This window comes from Artibeus jamaicensis, unplaced genomic scaffold (genome assembly GCF_021234435.1).
Source record: "Artibeus jamaicensis isolate MK-2021 breed Jamaican fruit bat unplaced genomic scaffold, CSHL_Jam_final contig_388, whole genome shotgun sequence".
NCBI classification, from domain to species: domain Eukaryota; kingdom Metazoa; phylum Chordata; class Mammalia; order Chiroptera; family Phyllostomidae; genus Artibeus; species Artibeus jamaicensis.
The window spans coordinates 8,346,006-8,369,747 of NW_026521813.1; the positions used below are offsets into that span (position 1 = coordinate 8,346,006).

Below are 23,742 nucleotides of genomic sequence, written 5' to 3' on the forward strand. Positions count from 1 at the left end.
AAGATTGTATCATTGGTGTTAATTCTTGAAAAGTTTTAGAAATCTTTGATGTAATTATCTGAGCATGGAAATTTCTTTTTTGTTTGTTTGTTGGTTGATTGGTTGGTTGGTTGGTTGGCTGGTTTTTGAGAGAGAGAGGAAGGGAGAGAGAGAAACATCTATGTGTGAGAGAGAAACATTGATCAGTTGTCTCCCGCATGCACCTGGCCTGGGGACTGAATCCCCCAACCCAGATATGTGCCCTGACCAGGAATCAACCTTGTTAACCTTTCAGTTACTGGGCAACACTCCAACCAACTGAGCCACATTGGCCAGGGCTCTTTTTGAGTTTTTAAAGTTACAAATTCAATTTCCTTAATAGTTATGGGGCTATTCAAATGATCTATTTCATAGTGAGTGAGTAGTGGTAGTTATTTCTTTTCCAAGAATGGATCCCTTTCATCTCAGTTGTCAAATTTATATGGGTAGAGTTGTTTGTTTTATTACCCTTTTGAGTATGTAAAGTCTGTAGTGATATCCCTATTTTATTCCTGACACTGGTAATTTGTGGGATGTTTTTCCTATTTTCAATTTTATTGATCTTCTCAAAAACCCAGCTTTTTGTCTCATTTTTCTGTTTTGAATTTCATTGATTTCTGCCCTTATGTTTACTATTTCCATTCTTTTGCTCACTTTGGGCTTATTCGCTCATCTGCTTTCTTAAAGTGGTAGCTCAGATTATTAATTTGAGACTCTCTTCCTAAGGTAAGCAGTCACTGCTGCAAAATTTCCCTCTCAGCACAACATTATCTATGTCCCGTAAGTTTCGACATGTTATTTGTTCATTTTCATTCAGTTCAATTACCTTTGTTTAAAGATTATTTATTTATTTATTTACTTACTTAGTTACTTTTAGCAGGGAAGGGAGAGAGAAAAAGAGGGAAACATCAGTGTGTGGTTGCCTCTCACATGCCCCCACTACTGCGGACCTGGCCTATAGCCCAGGCATGTGCCCTGACCGGGAATCGAACCAGTGACCCCTTGCTTCCCACGCTAGCACTTAATCCACTGAGCCAAAGCAACCAGGGCTCAGTTCAATTACTTTTTAAAATTTCTCTTGAGCTTTTTCGTAAGCCCACGAATTGTTTAGAAGTCTTTTTTTTTTTTTAGTTTCCAAATGTTTGTAGATTTTTCCATTGTCTTTTTATTACTGATTTCCAGTTTGATTCCATTGCAATTTCATTAAGTTTCTTGAGGTTTGTTTTATGGCCTAGTACGTGTTGTATCTTGGTATATGTTCAGTGGGTGCTTGAAAGAAGTATATTCAGCTGTTGTCATGTGGACAGGTCCCTTCATGTTCATTTGATTATGGTAGTTTTATTGTTTTTAGAATTTCCATTTGTTTTATCTGTAGTGTTTTTAATATATCTTATTGTAAAACCTTTTTAGTGCTTGCTTTGGGTGTTACATTATATATATGTAATTTATCAGAACCTATTGGTGCCAGCGTTTCATCAGTTCAACTGAAGTATAGAAACTTTACATCTCGTTATCCTCTTCATTTGCATTAATTGTCTTTACTATATTTTCTACATATATTGAAAACCACATTGGTTATAACTTTTGTTTCAGTTGTCAAACATAATGTAGAGCACTTGAGAGAAGTCTGTGTATTTACTCATATTTTTGTATCTACCATGTTCTTTTGTTCTAATATTCTCAGTTTTTAGGTTTTTTAAATTACTTAATTTTTGTCTGAGGTGGAGACTAGAACTAATACTTTAGCAAGTATTTCTAGGTAATTCTTTTGATCATGCAAATTTGTGAAGCACTGAGGACAATTACTGAAACTGTGTTAGGGACAAAGAAAGGAATGTCGTCACATTGCAGACTTTGTGCTGTGGTGTGTAGATGGATGTTCATTTAAGGTATAATGCAATATAATGGCTAAGTAGACAGGAACTTAACTAGTAATTTTAAGAAATAATATGAAGAAGTTGACTTTCTGTTCTTTTTAGTCTAAAATACAAACAGTACACACTATTACTTTCATTATATGAGTAACAATAACTAATCTGAAACTAAATTCTAAAGAAAGAATGAGTGGCATAAGATTATTTGTGGAGGATTCATTGTCACCTGAACACTAAAGCACTGTAACCAAGAGCCTGCTGTGGTCATGCAGCTTTACATTGTTATACAAAACCTTTCTTTGGGGTGCTTTTATTGGGGATATTATTATTACTTGTGAGGTTGAAAAGCAGTTTCTGTAGATTTTGCATTTGTTGAAAATTTGGTGGTAACTATGGAGAATTTATTATGTTGTATGTACCTACCATTTTTTGCATGCTTAACTTTCATTACGCAAGGTGCTTTATAACTATCACTGATCAACAATTCTGTGAGGTAAACATCCTCGGAAAACTGAAGCTTAAAGAGGTTAAGCAATAACTTCACTAAGAGTACCAAACTAGTAAATGCAGTTTAAATCAGGCCTCAACTCTAACCACCCATAGTCTAAGTCTCTGTGAAAGGCAAAACTATGCAATCTAGGCATGTTTCACATACCTGGATGTTATACATTGTGCTATTGATAAGGATTCAAAAATGAATGAATGAGTGAATGATATTATTGCCCCTCCTCTTAATGAACTTATATTAGCTAAACAGCCTGGTGAGGGGGCCTTCATTGTGGATAAATTCTTGACATTTAATATGATTATTCCCTGATAAAACAATTATAGCCTATTTTACTTTATATAGTTTTTGTGTCATGAAAATTATTTTATTTTTCATTTTAAACTGCAGATTTAAGAAAGATCTGATCACCTGGAATTAAAGTTGGTACAGAAACCTTTTCAACTCCAGAAATGCTGGAGGAAGATATGGAAGTGGCCATCAAGATGGTGGTTGTCGGGAATGGAGCCGTTGGAAAATCAAGTATGATTCAGAGATATTGCAAAGGCATTTTTACAAAAGATTATAAGAAAACCATTGGAGTTGATTTTTTGGAGCGACAAATCCAGTATGTACTTAGCCATTTTATCCTCTTGGTTTTGAATTGCGAACTGTGCCCAAGACTTTACAGTCCAAGGTTAGGCTTCTAATGGCAGTGGCTCATGAGACAGTTGGTGGTGGTGTGAATTACTTTTGCTCTGTGTGTCTTTATCCTTCAGTCTCCTGCCCCGCCTTCATCTCTCTTCCCTTCCTCTCATCTGTTTTGTTTTTTTCCTATTTGCCTTCCCCATCTTTTTTTAACTTACCTTGTATCTGTTTTATATTTATTTGTGGCACTTTACGTACTTCTTCAACACAAACTGATGCTTGACCAGTGAGATTTCTACCCACTATTTTATTTTGAAGGAAAGTTCCTTGTCTATCAGAATAGTTCTCATCTCTTATATTATGGGATACTTTTGTTTAGAATATCTTTTCTCTCTTTAAAACTGGACAAGACTGTATAGAAATTAGAGAATTAAAATTTGTTTTTATTCTAAAGAAATGAGAAAAGATTTGGATTAAATACTCCTACAGAAAGGAAATCTTCAGAAAATCCAAATAAATTTTAAAACACATCAAAATAACACTTTCTGGAAAAAAACCACTTTTTGTCATTAGTCTTGACAACTTTCTAGGATATGTTAAATTGTAAGAGACAAACTAAAGTGCATTACAAAAATAAGTGACATCGGGCAAATCTGACTGAACTAGCTTGGGCATTAGCATCAAAGATAATTGTGTTTATTGTTTTAAAGATTCTTGAGTTTTTAATTTGTATTCTGTTTTTATTTTTGTATTTTCTTCCTTTAGGTATTTTAAGAAGATTCATTTTACGACTTGATGATATTTGTTTTTTGTGCTTGTTATCTGAATCAAATTAATTATTTTTTTAAATCCTTACATGAGGATACATTTATTGACTTTTAGAGAGAGAGGAAGGGAGACAGAAAAAGACATCGATGTGAGAAACATCGGTTGTTGCCTCCCATATGCAGGGATTGAAGCTGCAGCCTATGTATGTGCACTGACTGGGAATCGAACCCACAACCTTTTGGTGTGTGGAATGATACTCCAGCCACTGTGCCACTGGCCAGGCTGAACCAAATTAATATTTTAAGGATACAGTTGTCATTATTTGTGGATTCTGCATTTGTAAATTCACCTACTTGCTGAAATTTATTTGTAATCCCACAATCAATACTCCCAGTGCTTGGGTGATCATTCATGAACATGTGTAGAGCAGCAAAAAATTTGAGTCATCCTGCACACACATTCCAACCTGGGTGGAATAAGGCAACCCTCTATTTCATCCCTCATACAGTAGACAGGTGTTCTTTTAGTGTTCTGTTTTTGTGCCACATTTTTGTGCCTTTTGTCGGTGATTTCACTGCTTAAAATGCCCCGCAAGCATAGTGCTAAAATGCTGTCTAGTGATCCCAAGTATAAGAAAGCTGTGTATCATGTGTGTTACAGATAAAATATGTGTTTTAGATGAGCTTCATTCAGGCATGAGTTACAAGTCCTGCAGGCTGTAAGTTCAATGTTAATGAATTAACAACATATATTAAATGAGATGTCTTTAAAGAGAACCACATAAAAAACATTGTTATGTGTTGATCAGTTGATGAAAATATAACCAGGGGCTTGCAGGAATCTAACCCTGTATTTCTCCCAAAGAGTAATAGTTCAGTATTTGCTATTTCATTGTTTGCTGTGACTTTGTACAAAATAAGTTCAATGAGTAAGACAATGAACTATGTAACAAAATAGAGTAAATTTTTGAGTTAAAGGGCAACCAAGCAGGTAAACTACCGCTTTCCTTTCTTATTCTATTACTTGTGTGCCAAAACTTGGTGGAATGTTGTGAAGAGGAGAGCAAGCCCTGACCTGAGGGGATCCCTTTTTCCCTACTGCTAGTCTTATCGCCACCACCATCTGTGGCTGCTGTCAAAGGACACAATGTGCCAGTGAACCCAAATCCTGTGTCAAGTTATAGCTTTGGGGGAGTGTCTTTTATGCTTACTTACTTTCACTATTGGTAATTGTATCAGCATTTAAAAGCACTCAGGCATTTTCTGAGTGAAACCATCAATGTTGTTATAATACCTCCATAATTGAAAGATAAAAATATACACACAGCTATATTACTAAAGCCATTTCCTTTACATACGAAACAAATTCATCTCTTGTTTCAGAGTTAATGATGAAGATGTCAGACTCATGTTATGGGATACAGCGGGTCAGGAGGAATTCGATGCAATAACAAAGGCCTACTATCGAGGTAAATTATGGCATTTTTGTTTGGGCATGTTCTTTTAGCTAAACAAAGAATTTTGGGGGTTTTTTGTTGTTGTTTTCTGTAAAAAGGGTTTTTTTTTTTAAGAATACTTAAATTATTTTCAAAGTATTTTTTACAGTGCCAGGTCATTATTCTTCTAAAGATCCTTGAGTGGTGACTAATACTTTGCTCTATGGACCGGAAATCTCTGCCTTTAGAATTATATGACTAGGTATTCACAGACCTAATCAGTCAGAAACTGTTAAATTCCTACTCCTGACCCCAAGGAAGTGACTACATAGTCAGAGAGTGGAGACTCTCATATGAAAAGGTGAAGTCCCTGCAAACAGGATTGACATTCAGTTACGGCACATGAGAGTTCATGGGTAAAGCCTTTTCAGTGCTGCAGAAGTTTAAAGTGTGAGATACATGTGAAAGGAAAGGACTACCCTTCTAGGATTTAAGAATCTAAAATGCAGGGTTAAATTCCTCAAGAAATGCTTAGATCCCAAAGTTTCCATTACATTTTCCTATAAAATTTTGTCCTTTTTTTAAAATTTAAAACAGTATTTTAGTGTTTCTCCAACTCACTGCCAAGGTGATTATAATGAGAGCAAAGTCACTGAAAGCTTAACTTAGTACCATGTAGGGTACAACCTATTGGTGCTTCTGAACTCGTGTATCTTGTTTTTTTCCACTTTGGAAAATCTGGGATTTATTATAATGCAACTGAGGTCTAATTACACTAACATATAAGCCACCAAAGGTTCTTTTCTAAATTGGTAACAAGGAAAATCGACTTTCACTGCCTGCTCTAGGAAGACATCTGGTTCTTGGAGAAATAAAAGAGGTACATCTCTCAGGTGTCATCTTAATAATGCCTCCACTCCTCACTGCTCGTTCTGTTTACTGTGTCCTTCAAGGCTTCCCTTCTGCAGCAGCTTTGAGTATGGCTGTGCTGTGGGTGCCAGTTTGGATCTTGAGCACTTGTGTCACGGTGTAAGGTGAAATTATGTTCTTACTCCCCAAGACTCTTAAAACAGATAGTATTCTGATCAAATTATGAATTTCATGAGCATTTACACTGTTGATTAATGAGTCCTCAATGTACTGTTTATTCCTGAGTAAAGGTTATTTGTATTTATTTAAGTGGGGTTATTATCACTACAACTGCATAGGAAAAACACAAAAAACAAGGTGGAAACATTAACATATGGTAGGAATGCATATAGTTGTCATTATTTTCTTTTTACCTACCTACCAGCTTTTTTCTCTAAAGTGTTGCAATGAAATACATGATCTTGTTGTGAGAAAAAAATAGGTTGGGCTATTTCTTTTTAAACTTTTGACAACATGATATGGTAGTATTTTTAAATGAGTATCTTATTTTTGGAGACTGTATTTATTGTTTCTTATCTGGTTTAAAAAACAAACAGCCCTGGCTGGTGTGGCTCAGTGGATTGAGGATCGGCCTGTTAACCAAGGGGTTGCTGGTTCGATTCCCAGTCAGGGCACATGCCTGGGTTGCAGTTTCAGACTAGTATAGATTCTTAGTCTGGGTGTGTGTGAGGGCAGCTGGTCATGTTTCTCTCTCTCCCTCCCCTCCTCTTCTCTACCCCTCTTTCCCTCTATCTCTCCCTGCTCTTCTCTTTAAAATCAGTAGGTATGTCCTCAAGGGAGGATTAAAAAAAAAAGCTTTTCTTAAAATGTTAAAATGGCAAAGAAGGTGGACTGAGATAGGTTTTCAGAATAAATATTTGTTGCATCTCAATTTGAATTAAGGACCAAACAGTGGCCATTATACATAAATTTGAGAAATGGCACATTAAACATTCTTTTGAAGCTTTCCTTTGAGGTTCCATCATGATACTTTTGGTTGCTGACAACAGAAAAGCAATTTCAATCTGACTTAAACTACTAAGGTTAATTGACTTATTTAATAGAAAAGTGGAAGTAGCATAGCTTTCAGTTCTTCTGACTATAACCATTTGTTCTCCTGGCTTGCCTCCCTCCACGGGTCGGCTTCCTCCTCTGCTGATTTTCTTCTTGGTTGCAAGGTTGCTACCATCAGCAGTGGAAGCTACTTAGTTTTCACATCCTTGTGGAGAGAGAGTTGCTCCCCACAACAGTGGATCAAAAGTCCTAAGCTTGTATCTGATTAGATCACCCTTGACTAGATTACAGTAAATAGAGGATTGTGATTACCCTAATTGGCTTGGTGCATTTAGAGACTCAACTCCCAGAGCAGAGGGTACATTTAGCCTGGCTAAACCGTGGTTGAAGTACAGTGGGGAGAGATGTTCTCAGGAAGGGAGGTGAGCTGGGGTGTCAGTTAGGCAACCAGGTAATATTTGCAACTAGTGTAGATTCAGATGATCATGTAATTAAAGAGGAATAAGGACTAGGAAAAGAAGGAACGGGCTAGGAAGCATGAATTAAGATACGGATATAGTGGGGAAACACAGTGCTTTATGAAGTTATGACTGACTGGTTTATGTCCTACAAGTATATTATTCAGGAAGCATTAAAATGTTGTAAATTTTGTTTTTAAAAAAGAAAAATTTAACTATAATACATTTAAAAGACCTGTTATACCAAAAACCATTGCTCAAAGGCATTCTTATGTTTTTGGAATGCTGGCGTAATTGTTCAGTGAGACATGTTGAAACACAACCTCCTTGTAAATAGGTTAGAACAGAGCGCAGATCATACTAGGAATCCTCTTGGGGTCCCAAATTATTTCTCTTAAGCTCTTAAAGAAGTCTAACCTAGACATAGAACCCATACTTAGAACAGAAAGTTACATATAACATAAAATAGGTTTTCATTATACTTTTTTACTGTGCTTGGTTCTAAGAAAAAGATGCTTCTTTCTAGCAACATACAGAAATGAAGTTATAGACTTAAGACCTGTTATCTAAGATCATGCATATAAATGGAAGGAAACCCTGGTTTATAAAAAATGCTTTCGCAAACAATATAAATTATTGGAAATGAAATAGCTCTGGACAAGAAGCTGTTTATAAAAGTGATAAGTGCAAGAATTAGGAACAACAATTAGGCTGCGCAAGTCTCTCAGATTTGTTTTGAAATTGTATGAGCGGGGAATCTGTGATAGATTGGTTCAATGAATAATTTGTATGTTTTAGGTTATATAAAGTGTCTACGAGAATAAAGGACAAACGCTTTAAATCTAGAGCAATATCTGTAAAAGTACATAAAGCCTTGCTTTCTGACTGGTCTTTGCCATCGTCAGATCTGATGCCGTGTGCCCCAGAGCAGTGTTTCTTCCATTTTATGTGCAAACAAACCCCCAGGGAGCTTGTTCAAGTGCAGAGGCTCATTCAGTAGCTCTCAGGGAGGCTCCGTGAGAGTCTGCATTTCTACAGCCTTCCGGGATGCTGGTGCTGCTGGCCTTCACCTATACTCAGAACAAGTCTAGAGACCATCTTGCAGGGTCTTTCAGTTACTCAAGAATAAAATTACTCTCTATACATAATACGTCTTGCGGAGTATTTTCTGAATTGCATTCAGAAATATTAACATTTTTTAATGATCTTATCAATTAGAAATAAATATTTGCTATTGGTGGTCTCATACTTGACACCAAAAATTTATTTTGATCTTCTTTTCCTGATGTGTGGATAATGGGGTAGTTTGTTAACTATTAGAAGTGGTTCCTTTGTGGGTGGTTTACTGGCATTTATGATGATGAAGTAACTTTTCCAACAGTGTGATTTTTAGGGAAGTATAGAGGGAAGAAGATTGAATAGTAGGAAAATAAAGGTTTATGTAAAATATATGGATAGAAAAACACCTGCTGTCTTTAAATATCAAAGGCCTAAGATGTGTTTAAATGACTACAACTGAGAAATGAAAACATTGACTTTCCTAAGGATAGCTGGTACCAGCACAGAACTGGAAGTCAAGGAAGAAAAAGAAAGGATAACAGTGCAGGGTCATCTTTGAATTAGGAATATTTATAGTAGTTAGTATGTTGAACAGGACACAGCTTATGAAGTTACCGAAATGCAACTTTTTTTTTTGTTTCTCACCATCCTTTTATATTTGATTACACAGTAGGAGGAAATGAATTCTTCTTGACCCTCAATAATAACCCCTTCAGCTCATGTCTTTTTTGGTTACTCTCCAGTAATTCCTTCACTTGCCTCATAGTTATTTCTAGTGATGAACATGATCTCAATTTGGTAATTAGAACAGCCAGGCCTGTATATTAATCAAAACTCCAAATGTAATTGAGTGTTAAATCTCTTACCCTCTCTGGGACTTTACCAGGCCAGTACCTGTAGTTTGGGAAGGGAGTGCGGGCAGCTTTCCTCCTCCGACTTCCCTTCCCTAGCTTGTCAGAGACGCTTCTTTATGCTCCTGGCTCATCCCAGGGGAAGACCACATTGGGAGACAAGAACACTGGTGGGTGCTGCTCTCTGATGGTGGGGCTTCTGGGTGGCAGATGTTTGAAGATGATACTCTAGGAAATTGTGCTGGATTCCTCCAAGGTTCCCATTGTTGGGGATGTTTCTTCAGGGCAAATGTATACTTAATTCAGCAGTTGCTCTGCCTCTTTGTGGGACTCAGCATTCCACCTTCCTTCGTGCTTAGCTCTCATCACCTGACAGATGGCCCTATTGGACATGATTTAAAATTACCCCATGCCTGCTTATCTCTTAGATGTGGCTCCATACTTGTGGACAGTTTCTGTTTATTCTTTGTTTTGCTATCAGTGGGAACACAGTTACCCCAAAATGCAGCTATCTTCTTTTTTGTCTGTTGGTCTTGTCTTTTCACTCTTGCTCCCAGCAACTATGTCTTAGGCTTGAATCAAGGCAGGATCAGTCCAGAGTGTCCCTCAGTTGCTGGAAACACATATCAAGCTCCTTAAGTGGTCTGCTGAAATCCATTCCTGCCAGGTTGAGTTGGAGGAGGTAATGGTAATATTCCACCGCCATCTGTTACTTAACAGAAAGGGGGGTTTGCTGCCCACTGTCACCAATAGGCAAATTCTAGAGGCAGAGGTTTGGTGAAAAAGGAAAGGGGTTTTTTATTCAAAAACTGCACAATTTGGAAGAATGGCAGGCTTCTGTCTCAGAGCCCTTGAACTCCAGGAAACCCAAAGAAAACCCCCCACCACCCTCTGTCAGATCTCCCACTTAAAAATACTGCCCTTTGGGAAACCACAGGTGGCCAGCAGACACAGTCATCAAGTAGCTCAGCTTCTTTTGCTTCAACTGTCTGGCCTCAGGCTCCTTTCAGTAGTCTGTGTGCCCGGCAGGCCCGGCTGGCTGCACTGCCACTTCCTGCACTGGGGGTCCAGGACCACTGCCAAATGCTGGGGCTGGCTGTGCAGGGCCTCTGTAGGGCCTGCCACCTGGTTACACTACTTCCAGGGCCCTCTGGTCTGCAAGCACTTTGGCCCAAATGTCCATGCTGGAAATGGCAGAGGAAGAGATTCTCCCTTCCCTCCATTTAAATCTACCAGCGCACACTTCTGTGGGCTCAGAGAGGGTCCAGCTCCCCCAGCCAATCCTGCCCTTTTCCCAGGCTGTACTGACTATTCTGCACCTCCTGCTGCCACCTCGTTAACCTTTATGGTACTCATGCTGCTATGACCTTTGTTTTTCCCTTCAGTCTGGTACTGGAAGGAGTAGGAGGGCCTTTCCCTTTGTCCATGGCTATCTTGTGTACCTGGGGAATGCAGCCTGTTCCACACACACGAGACCCCTCCCCTCTGCTCCCGGCACCTCGAAGGTATCATATCTAGCCCACCTTCTTGAAAGAGAGAAGAGTTGGGGGTGGATAGTATTTTCTCTACAGAAATCCTTTAGAAATCTTTTTCTCTTCTCAATTCTTGAAAAAAAAATTCTTGTAGTTCTTGAGGGACTTCCAAAGTTGTGTCGGAGTTATAGCTATTTCTTTTGTAAATTCTGTAAATGATGATCTTCTTACACACATTTTGCAATCTGTTATTTGTCACCTGTTTTATTGGTGCCTCAACCAAAAAAGCCCTTTATTAGACAGGGATTTTTTTGTGTGGCTCTTCAGACTTTTCCTACATGTAAAAGGACCATAATGCATTGTAATTTGACAGGATATTTTTTCTATGGGTGGATAATTTTAGTTAGGGGTAATTAAGACAAATAGTTGTCCAACATTTGTCAGAATTATTATAACTGCAAATGTAGTGCAGGTTGTCTGTTTTTGTTTTTTGTTTCATTTTGGTAATATATTTAGGTTAAATAAGATGAGCTGGGTGCAGCATTCAGTCTGAAGGCTTAGTATCAAGTGAACCATCCTGCTCCAGAGATTTGTGTGCCATTTATTCTGAAGATTATAATTATTCTTGCTATAACTTATTTCTGTCATCTCATGCAGATTTTATATTTTGTAGGGGTTTTTTGCCTCCCATCACCCCTCCAAGGAGACACACAAAGCAATTCTTGGCACAACTAGGTGAGGGTAATTTACTGGGGAAGTTATCCAGGAAGTAGAAGTGAGAGACTGGGGAAAGAAGGAGAAAAGCATGAAGAAGGTGTATTAATGAGCTACTTAAAACTAGGCAGTTGGGGGTCAATCCTAATAGGCAGACCTCAGAATGGTCCTACCAAAGTGAAGCTCATGCATTGATCCCATCCCCCGTAAAGTGAAGCTTCCTTCAGAAGCATCCGTTCCCCCTAGAGGATTCAATAAACCTGGGTCGCTTCTAAAACATCAGAAAAAAGAGGGCCAGCTGCAGCGTATGCCCCAGTAGGACACTAGCAAAGGCAGGAAGTGTCTGCACAGCTACAGCGACACCAGGGCTGAGGGGACAGTAGCAGGTCCTCCATCATCTGTTATGTAGGTGGTTATTTGCCTCCCTTAATACTCACACATATCAATATTGTATGTTCCGCCTCTTCTGACAGGTACTTCCACACACTCCCACATTCCTTTGGTCTCTCCCTGCTCAGGACCCCACTAAATAATTTGGGGGTTATGGATATACTTTTTCTTTTATCCTTTGGTCCTTAATTTTGAAAACATTGTGTTTTTCTTAATTATCTTTGCTGCCCATATTTCTGGCAGTATCTGCATAGTTTTTCTTTTTGTGTTTTTTAAAATTATGTACTTCTTCTAAGGGTTTTTTGTTTTTTTGGTTTTGAAGTGGGTACCTGAAAAATACCTTATTTAACCTTCCAAAATAAATGGCAGTTGGTTAGATATAAAATTCTAGGTTTAACACTAACAAATAGTTTTATAATAAAACTTAGTTAAGTAGAAGTTAAAGTATGATTAGATAATGTTTTTGTTTGTAGTTTAAGTAAATATTACAGTTCAAGTAAATATAAATTTATTTATCAATACACTAGTGACCTCATCAGTTTTATTCCTCTTTCAATTTTGATAGTCTCAGGGTATATCTGCCGTTCTGTCTTCCCCTTACACGTTTCGTATAATTAATTTAATCTTGGGTTTAAAACGTGTCCAGATTAGGGAACAGATGAAGCCCCTGCTGTTAGGGTAATACTGAACTGCTAATTTCTCTTTCATCATACGCTCTTTTGCTTTCTATAGTATTCCCTCTGGTGATAAACAAACCTCTTTTGGCTTTAAGAGTGTCTTAGGGTAGCCCAGGCCTGCCTGTCTGAGTCCTCCTAGGAAACTCTCACACCTGAGTGGTCTGGAAGGAAAGTGGAACAGCGAGAAAACACGCCTTCCTCCCAGGAAATCCTCTGGACCTCAGGGCAGCTTTTCTTGTCACCTACACATCTGCTTTTGTCACAGCTAATCATTTGTAAGAGAGCTTCTCCCAGAAGGTTGCTGCTTATATTTTATTTTAGATAATTATCAACCTAATGTGATAGTTGATAAGCAAAATATTGTCCATGAATATAGAATGGGAATTACACATTTAAACAGGGTAAAAAACTAAAACTTTTCCTTGTCTGTTGTGTATTGATTCTCTTTTGTCATTGGTTCTTCAATGATGTTCATTAGCATCATTGGTATTCTACTAAAATAATACTTGTATAGTTTTTTAAAAAGTAAATAGGATGAGAAAATTATTACTTTTTTCTCAGATTTTTCTTAAATCTGTGCTCAAAGAAACTAAAAAGCAAATGACAAACACAGGTCCAGCAGAAGTAAGGCCTGCTGCTGAGTGTGGCTGGCAGGGTAATGATATGGGTGTAACAATTTATAGTTTAATTTGAACATTTCACCTGAAATGCCATTTGGTGTGCTTGAGTGTGATATTGTCATGTTACAGAATTACATGCTTATGACTTTTTAATGAAAGATTTTGTTATTTAAAAGGGGGTGTTGTTTGTGCTGGGCCCTGTATTACAGGAAGAAGGTAGCGAGTGCCTATCACTCATCCTTAGTTCACCATTCTCTCTGGTTCTTAAACTATAACTAAACATATCAGTATTTCGTGCTGTCCCCCACAAAAGGTATATAATTTCAAGGGTACTTTAAAATTTGTACAAGTTTGAGAACTACTGCTCTTGGTAAAAGTTGGTTCTTTGAATTAGAAAATGGTTTATATGTTATAAAAAAAATTAGCAGAGTGCTAAGTGATGAACTCAGTATTTATTTACATAAAAATTATTGTGACAGGTAATAGTTATCCTCACCCTGCATAGGATTGTTTCATTAATATAAATAACATTTTTATTTTGTGACCTTACAGGAGCCCAGGCTTGTGTGCTTGTATTTTCTACCACAGACAGGGAATCTTTTGAAGCAATTTCCAGTTGGAGAGAGAAAGTAGTAGCTGAAGTTGGAGATATACCAACTGTACTTGTACAAAACAAGATTGATCTCTTGGATGATTCTTGTATAAAGAAGTAAGATGGCTGCTTTTGAGGGGGTGGTGATAGCTCTATAAAGTTGAAAGTTATTTTAATTTTTGCATAGATTTACAAAATTTAAGGAAGTTTGTATAAAGAGTTCCTTACTGAGAGCTCATCTTTATGATTGGTTTGGTTTAAAAAAGTTTATACTGAATCATAAGTAGAGAAAAATTAAAGGAATAAAATTTGAAGGCTCTTTTAGAATTCTTGTTTCAGGTCTTTATACCACAAGTCCAGTTATTTTAAGTCAAATCCAGATATAGTAAAAATATTAAGAAAAACATTCTTATATATAGTAAGAATGTTAATAAAATGCTTTAATATAGAGTAAGTAGTGTCCTATGTTGATGAGTTTAAATAGATAAGTAGTATAGATTCATATTGTTTTGTATATTCACAACTGTTATGCTCTAATTTGTGAACACAGCTTAGCATCCAAATAATTTTTTATAAGTATTTGCTCGCTGTATTATTAAAGTGTTGCTAGCTTTAAAAATCTTTGCTTGGTTTTTACCTTATTGTTTTATGTTCTTATGTTATCTGTTGCCATATTAACAAATTAGCCTAAAACTTAGTGGCTTAAAACAACAGCAAACAGTTATTATTTCAGTTTCTGTAGGTCAGGAATTTGTGGTGTCCTGGGGTGGTTCTAGTTCAGAGGTTTTCATCAAGTTTCAGTCAAGATGCCAGTTAGGCCTAAAGTCAGTCACAGAAAGGCTTGACGGGGGCAAGGGGGCCCATCTGTGTCCAGGATGGTTCACTCACGTGGCTGTTGGCAGGGGCCTTAGTTCCTTGCCAGGTGGATGCTCTCTGGCCTTCCCCAGCAGGCGGTCCAAGAGAGGGCAAAGCAGAAACCACGTGTCTCCTGTAACCTCGTCTCAGAAGGCACATACTATCGCTTGTGTATATTATTGATCACATAAACCAACCTTGATTACAGTGTGGGAGGAGACCTCACAACAGTGTGAAGACCCAGAGAGCAGGGGTGGGGCAATGCAATGGAATCATTGGGAACCATTTTGGAGCTTAGCCACTACAGTCGTAATGAAACCAGGAGTCCACCGTCAGGAGTCGTAATAAAGTAAATCAGGGGTTCGCTCTTGTGTAGAGACAGTCATTCCTGTGTGGATTTGGACTTTGGCAGCAAAGCAGTTTCATAACTAGTAAGTAAAATAAATAATGAAGTGTATAATTTTCAGAGTGTAAATTCAAATGTTTCTAAAAACAGAAGAGAGAAAACTAAAGTACTCATAAAGAAAAGTGATATTTCACTATTTTAAGGCTAGAGTTCAGTGACTTTGTAGAAAAATGTCTGTTTATAGTTATAGTATAATGTTTGGTGTGTATCCCCCCAAAGTAGTGAAAACTGAAAACCCTGTTCCAGCACTGAGGGCACAGCTTTAACGAGTCTGGGGGTCTGCTGCCCCCTCCCCAGGCTGTGTCAGTAAATGTAATAAAAGTGTTCTTAAAAACTAGTTACCAGAAAGTACCTCTATAAGCATTTTTTTTAATTGATGTATAGCGAGGAAGCTGAAGCACTGGCAAAAAAGCTAAAGCTGAGATTCTACCGAACATCAGTGAAAGAAGACCTAAATGTGAATGAAGGTAAACTGCCTTTTTTTAAAAATTAACAGGAAATTTGTTTTAGTTTTCTTACTACTTTGCTATTGTGTTGTTTAGAAAACATTTATAATAAGAATAGAATTTTCTTGACACCTACCATGAAGAAAAATTTAAAGATACAATGCCTCTTTGAGTTAGTTTGTAATTATTTACTAATGTCTTGAAATACTTATTGGTCTACAGCAAAACCCTGGTTTTTGTTTTGTTTTCTTTAATATAACTGTGTGAGTGTGTATGCATGTGTGTTTTTCACGTGTACCTCTTAACATTACTGAATTTCCTTAGAACTCCACAGTAGTGGGTATTCCATTAGATAGTCACAGTGACCTTAATTTGTTCACTAATATTTCCTACTTTAAGAAAGTGAGAGTAGAGAGAGATGATTATTATTTTTCTCATTCCAAAATTTCTACTTTTATTACATAACAACTAGATTGTTGGTCAGGTATCTTCTGGGTAGTATTTTTTTCACTTAAAGAAATGAAACATCTTTTCAAAACTAAGTCAAAACTAAGTTGAGCCAGTGATTACAAATATTATTTCATTTCTTTATTAATAAAAGGCCATTATCTACTTGTTAGTATTACTATTCATTGTACTTAGGTATTACTCAAATAAATTTTAAAAGTTGAATTTTTCAACTCAGTTGTATACTTCTAATTATAATTTAAATTTGTTTAGTAAAAATAAATATTACAGTAAATGATGTGAAATAACACATTTTGCTTGTATAAGTCACACTGACCTGTTAGGGTTTTTGTTCTTGTTTTTATTCTAGTTTTTAAATATTTGGCTGAAAAATATCTTCAAAAACTCAAACAACAAACAGCTGAGGATCCAGAATTAAGGCATTCAAGTAGTAACAAAATTGGTAAGTATACAGGATATTTTATGCCCATATTTACCTATAGTAAATTTATTTTCCATTCATTATGATCATGCTTACTATTTTTTAATACACTGTGCTCATTTAAGAGATGTGATTAGAAAGTATTAGATCAGTGATTATTCAGGAGCATCAGGTCTCTTACTAAAAATACATCGATTCCCATTATGGAAAACATTAGATATAGGATCTCTTCATTCCACTACTTAGACAGTTTTGCCCACCATTATACATGTACCCCTTTTACCTGTTCCACCATATGTCTTGCTCTTTCTTGAATATGCCCCGTGCTGTTCACTTTTGCTCATTTTGGTTCTTCCATCAAGAAGGACCTCTCTGTCCTGACTGGTGTGGCTCAGTTAGTTGGGCATCGTCCTGCAAAGCAAAAGGCTGCGGGTTCAGATCCTGGTCAGGGCACATGGCTGCATTGTGGGCCCAGACCCTGGTTGGGGGCATGCAAGGGGCAACTGATCGATGTTTCTCTCACATACCTATCTTCCTCTCCCTTTCTTTCTCCCTCCTTCCCTTTCTCTCTCTAAAAATAATTAAATCTTAAAAAAAAAAAACAAAACAGAATGATCTCCCTTTCCCATCTTCTGTCAAAAAACTATTCTTTCCTCATGGCTATGTAGAAAGCTCACTCAGCTGTATAGCTGGCCTCATTCTTCTGTTTTAAAAGAACAGAGATCTAAGTCCAGGACATTGCTAGTTGTCTAGTTCCATCTTCTCCACGTAATTCCTCCTTTCTTACAAAGTAGATGTAATTGGTCCTTCCTTTGAACCATCTATGGGATCTTGTGTCTCTCTTATGGCACTTTACATATAATATCTTATAGCACTACTTTGTGTACAAACTCATCTCATTAGATTGTAAATATCTTTTTTTTTTAAGATTGTAAACATCTTATGGGCAGAATTGGTCATGGTCATCTTTGAATCATTGATAGTGTCTGTGGCCCAGATACTTTGAATCATCGATAGTGTCTGTTTTGTATTTATCAATAGCTCATAAGGACCAGCACAGTTCCAAAAGGAAACTATGATGGTTAAAAGGCTTTTTAAAAATTCATTCCTTTTATCTACTCATGACTTTAATTATCTGTAGACCATTTTGTTGGTTATTTTAGTTTGGATAGGAAAATCCTGCATTACTACCAGCTTTTACGTGTGTAATATTGTGGGGGCAACTTTCCTCAAAAGTCCCCACAGTTGCTACGGATGAAAGTGAATATGAACCGAGACATGATGTGATCTGCTTAGGGAGGAGAAGTGAGCAGTGGCCAGTTTCTCTGAGGAGAAAAAGGCCTCGAGCCCCCTCCTCTAGAACCTTTTATTGGTTCTAGAATAAACACAGGAATACAGGGGGGCAAGGATCAAACAGTAGATGACATTTCAAAGAAATCTGAAGGCTTACTAGAGTCAGAGTTTGTTAGGAACAGAGTTTTAGGGTTTCCTGCTTGAAGCCTTAATATATGAATGAAAGCACTCTTAGCAGAGCAGATTTCACAGGTTTATCAGCAAGTCTTTGTAATGCCAGATTTTCCCCCAGGACACACTCCAGCAAGGCAAGGAGCTGCACCCCTCCCCAACAGGTATTCAGGCTTAAGGGGATTAGAGCCAGGAAGCCCTTCTCCCAGAGGACATGGGGACTCGGGCTTTGGGCTTTGTCAAAGAGGGAAGGGGGACGAGAGTCCATTGCTCTTTTTGCAGCCCCCAGGTCCTTCCATGAAGGCCTCCCAAGTGATCGAATCTGGCTTAGGTTGCCCCCCTCCTCTTACTTATCAATGACTTCCGACCAAGCTTTGGGGGCAGGGAGAGGAAACTGAGGCAGTGCTTGCTACTAGAGACAAGCTTTGTCTCCTGCTGCTTGGGTTGTTCCTCACCCTTAGCCACAAGGGGTGGAGATACAACTCCTAGAACCAGGCAGAGCGGTCTACAACATAATACTTTTATTAACGTAAAATTTCACGAACAGTATTGTTAACTACAAATCATGTCTACATATGCATAAAATATCTTTAGAAGGAGACATAGGAAAACATGCTGCATCGGGAGAACCATGGGTAGGGGAGGGTTAGGATGGAAAGGAAAACTTTGAACCAGGTGTATTGGCTAACTAAAAATAAATGAAGTGAAGACAAAAACTTAGAATTGTAAATACTTGGAAATATTATTGATCCACCAAGAAGCTGGATGCAGTTTTCAGTAGGTGGCCCTGAGGCATATCAGTGCTTATCCCTGTGTCTCCTTCAATTTGTTGCAGGTGTCTTTAACACTCCTGGTGGGAGTCACTCGGGCCAGAATTCAAGTGCCCTCAATGGTGGAGATGTCATCAGCCTTAGACCCAACAAACAGAGGACCAAGAAAACCAGAAATCCTTTCAGCAGCTGCAGCATTCCCTAAAATGCTTTAGGCAGTAACAAATTGTGCAATTCCACAAGAACTACTCAGTACGTCAAGCTGTCATGGTATTACAAGTGTTTTTTAGCAGACGTTGTGTGGCTCTCTGGATGTTGACAGCCTTAAATATGGATCTGCAGTGCTTTTCAGGATGGAGTAAGATCTTTGGTGGAAAAATTACTGCCCTAGGGACTCATTTTTAATTTTTTTACATTAGACGAAGCTTCTCCTGTTTTTGAGGGAATACTGTGAGATGTCCAAAAAAAACAGGTTTTGCTGACTTTTAAATGCTGGAAAACATAAATGAAATATCTAAATATATTGCTATGGATTTTAATGTTATGGGTCAAGGAAAGATAGCAAGCATTCTTTTTCTGAAATTGGTCATCTAACTTTTCTAGAAAATAGTATTGAATCCAGATACTTACAAAAAAAACCATAGAAAGGTAAATGCTAAGCCTTGTCCAACTGCGATGTTACTTGTGCAATAGCTGTGTAATGTGGAAGGTGGAGGTCTGTATGCGGATGCTTGGTACTGGAGTAAATGGGAAGTGTGTGCAGTATTTACGGAAACAGACTCTGGTTCATTCATTCATAGAACCCCTTACACATTGTGTGTATGTTGAAAGATTTTATTTTCAATTAAGAAATTCCAGACATATTTTGCAAAAGAGAAGTGCTTTGTGCCAAAATATCATATCTAATTTTTACAGTGCTTTACTGGCAGAATTTATATTGTTTATGATATCTTTTAAAAGCAGTTTTCCTCTCTGACAGGATAGGTAAAAGAGGAGTATAACTGTTTTAGTGCTAGAGCATCTCCCAGGTGAGATACTTTGCAAACTCCTTCTCCTGTGTCCCTGCAGAAGGAGGTCCTTAGGCAGAGCGCATCTGCGGTTCCTCCTCTGGGCTGGGAAGTGCGGTGGTGCTTCCCGTGCCTCTGGCTGCTGACTGAAAATGCCATTTTGAACTTCTAGGATTATGTTAACAATTTTCTTAAGTGCACAAGAGATGATCTGTCGTAATCCACATTATGGATTCTATAAATGCCCTGTAACTGTAAAGCATCTTTTTGTTTACACATTTTTGTATGGTATTTTAAGATGATCACTTACACATTTCTATAACCTTTGATTTTTACAGCACTTTCTTGAGACCTCTGCCAGGACCAAATATAAAATAATTTCTTTTAATAAATAATTTTAGTATGTATCATGTGGCAGAGCATAAATGTGACTTGAGACATTAGCTTTTCAACTAAGATAATTGCATGAACTCTGTTAAAACTAATTATCATTCATCGATGATTTTGTTTTTGACCCCTTACAATATACTTGGTTTTTACAGGATTTTGGAAGATGTAAAATAACTTTCCTTGGAAAATGTGCTATAATGTCCTTTTTCATTATTTGTACTAAATGCATAATGTTTTATATATTCCTTTTGTATGTTGTCTCTCTTTGTTGTCTAAGTCCTCCATCTGCACCACTCTCATCCCCTGTCCAGACCAATGCTAAGGACCTAGTAGAGTTTTCTGGGCATGTCCGTGTTAAGTCAAGAGTGGACGTTTGGTGGATGTTTGCTTTTCACAATACTGAAATGATCTGGCACTATACATTTCAAAGTAATATAACATGTTTATTTTTATGTCACCGGTTGTCACCGCTCCCGTTGCCGGGCAGGTGCTGGGCAAAACTCCTGACGATGGTGCCTGCTAGTGATTCGTCTTTCCTTCCCTGCTCTCTTCAAATACAACTCTCTAATTTTTGCACAAAATGTATTTTGAGTTTTTTGGTTTTCAGTAGCAGAAAAATCACATTATGTAATATGTTGTAGTTGTACTTCATGTTAATTAAATGTGTGTTGGTAAAAGTTTGTTACTGTTCTATATAAAAAATGTAATCTCTGATGGTTGCAGTTCCCGATATTTGTAATACAATTTTATGTACTTAGTTTTGTCATTTCTTGCAAGAACTGAAAGAAACCTTTGTAACACATTTGAATTTTTAATTTGCACTTCTGTATTTTAAATCTAACCATAATTAATCATTTAAAATAATTAAGTAGGCCTGAAAATCAGCCACTAGTGATAATGTTAAATACATCACAATTTAATTAATTCCAAAACCTGAATTGACATTAGTTTTCCCCCCTGAGACCCTTAATTTTTTAAAATAAGTTTACTATTAATTTCTAATGAACCGTGGTTGCTGAAGAAAACTTGTCTTAAGCTCCAGTATGTTGTAAATTTGTGTTCTTACGGGTTTTTTTTACATTGTGGCTGATTTTTAGCAGACAGACATACAGCTCTGTGATAATTGCCATATATCAAAATTCCTGAGGCTCCTTTTCCTATTTCAAGCTGCCTATTAAATAAAATAGTATATTGAATAGCCCATGCAAAGCAATATAGTTAAATAAAACCAGGCTAAATGGTTTTCTTTTCATCTGCCCAAAGTTGATAGCATGCATGTAGTTTTTATAAATAAAGTAAAACTAACATTACCGAAAAGAGGATGGACAGACACCTTTCCTCACCGTGAAGTGAAGTTAGATGGCGGTTTCAGAAGTCAGCAATATGGGGCTGGAGAGAGCACTCATCAGTGCGCTCCACAGAGCCGGGGCTTCTAGGGACTGGGGTCTTTCCTGAAAATCTTAGGATGGAGAGTTGGCCTCAGGGCCTAATGTCCCAACTTTAAAAAAGTGAACTACTTTATTGTAAACGGTTAATTTGATAGAATCCTTCTCAAAACCTTCGAAATAGTTAACTGGTAATTTGCTAAAGTGCTCCCATTACTGTGTATCTGTTTCTCTGAAAACAAAATGAACGGTAAAAATTTGTTCCACGTTGCACAACATAATGAACAGGTAGATTTATTCAGTTTTAACTTTTAGTTACGATTATGAACATCACCTGTGCTGTTCCCACTCTTTAGGTTTTCACCCTAAAACATGTCAGCCTATCATGTAGGTGAATTTATTTGCTAAGAGAAAATGCTTAAAAGGACAGTGGACTCTGAAATGTCCAATTACCTAACTCCCAGGTGATTGGATGGTTTAGCTGTAATAACCTTTATTACTACTACTTTTCTTCTCTTTCTTGAAATATCTATATTAGGATGTTAGTAAATTGTCTCAAAAATAAAACTTTGTATTAAAAGGAAAGCTCAACTCCTATATTTTTGTTACTACTAAATAATGCTTTTGTAAATTTGGATGGAACACTACTTGTATGTATTGCTGTTGGGTTGCAATTATGCCCTTGAGCTTAATTTAAAATATACTACTTAATAAAAATTTCATGGAAGATAAATTCCAATAATAAAATATAAATGCATTTCATAGCTTGACTTTTGTGTGATATGTATCACCAGTGTGGAACCAAACTGTAAAAGGTATTAATGTGACTTCCTTAAAAACCAAAATAGCTTGGGACTTCCGCCAAGATGGAGGCATAGGTGCATTTGCCGGGCCTTCTCACGCAACCAAGTTTAGAGACAACTAAATATTAGACACAGAAAACACAGCCAGAACACAGAATATTGAACTTTTCGGAATTCTGTTAACAACAAATTCTTCAGCCTGACCGGTAAGGGGCGAAACCAGCAGCTGGTGGAGCGGGGTTGCACAGGAAAACTCAGTCAGACGGACTCAGGCGCGCGGAATCCAGGCGCAGGGTTGGACCTAGTGAGCAACCAAGCGAGCCACCGCGGGGAAACAGCGAGGGAGCAGGGCTGCGGGTTGACTGTGGTCGCGCCTTTGTGCGCGGATAGACAAGCAAGTGAGTGGGCGATTGGACCGGAACCCAGCAGGTCCCCAAAGCAAGCTGCAGGAAGGGTGCCCCCATTTCCCTGCTCTGACCCCACCTCCACATGCAGCATCGTAACCCAGCGACTGAGTGGCCCGGCCCTGGTGAACCACCTAAGGCTCTGCTCCTCTCCCAGTGGTGCAAAACAGCAGAGGGCGCCGCCATTTCCCCGCTCTGACCACGCCCCCACATACAGCGTCACAACCCAGCGACCTGGGAATCTAAGGCACCGCTTCTCACACTTAACAGGGCGAGAACAGACCAAAAATGGTCACAAGATCTCAAAGCCCCACAGCCTATAAATCTAAGCGATGAAGAAATAGCAAAACTCTCAGACACACAGTTTAAAACACTGGTGATCAGGATCCTCACAGAACTGGTTGATTTAACCGACAAATTAGACAAATATATGAAGGCGAAACTAATTGAAATGAATGGAATTGCACAGGAAACCAATAGCAATGAAAAGGAAACTGGGATGCAAATCAATGTAGTGGACCAGAAGAAAGCAAATAATGGCCAAACAGAAAAGAGTCAAGAAGCAAGAATTCAAAGAAATGAGGAGAGTCTTAGGAATGTCCAGGACATCTTTAAATGCTCCAACATCCGAATTATAGGGGTACCAGAAGGGGGAAAGGCACAGCCACCAGTGGAAAACTTATTTGAACAAATAATAAAGGAGAATTTCCCCAAGCTGGCAAAGGAAATAGACTTCCAGGAAATCCAGGAAGCTCAGAGAGTCCCAAAGAAGTTGGACCCAAGAAGGAACACACCAAGGCACATCATCATTACATTAGCCAAGATTCAAATGAAGAAGAGAATCCTAGAAGCAGCAAGAGCTAAGGGGACAGTCACCTACAAAGGAGTCCCCATCAGACTGTCAGCAGATTTCTCAAAAGAGACCTTACAGGCAAGAAGG

The 23,742-nt window shown here is 37.9% G+C and overlaps 1 protein-coding gene across 1 annotated transcript in view; it reads left to right on the top strand.

Annotated features, from left to right (window-relative positions):
* Positions 1-22,348, top strand: part of RAB23 (RAB23, member RAS oncogene family) — a 28,147-nt gene extending 5,799 nt beyond the window's left edge. The window contains exons 2-7 of the mRNA XM_037136416.2: positions 2,788-3,004; positions 5,175-5,260; positions 13,944-14,100; positions 15,629-15,711; positions 16,508-16,600; positions 18,879-22,348. Coding sequence (XP_036992311.1) covers positions 2,850-3,004; positions 5,175-5,260; positions 13,944-14,100; positions 15,629-15,711; positions 16,508-16,600; positions 18,879-19,018 — 714 coding nt within the window. The 5' untranslated portion in view covers positions 2,788-2,849 and the 3' untranslated portion in view covers positions 19,019-22,348. The remainder of the gene's footprint in view (positions 1-2,787; positions 3,005-5,174; positions 5,261-13,943; positions 14,101-15,628; positions 15,712-16,507; positions 16,601-18,878) is intronic.
* Positions 22,349-23,742: the final 1,394 nt, after the last annotated feature.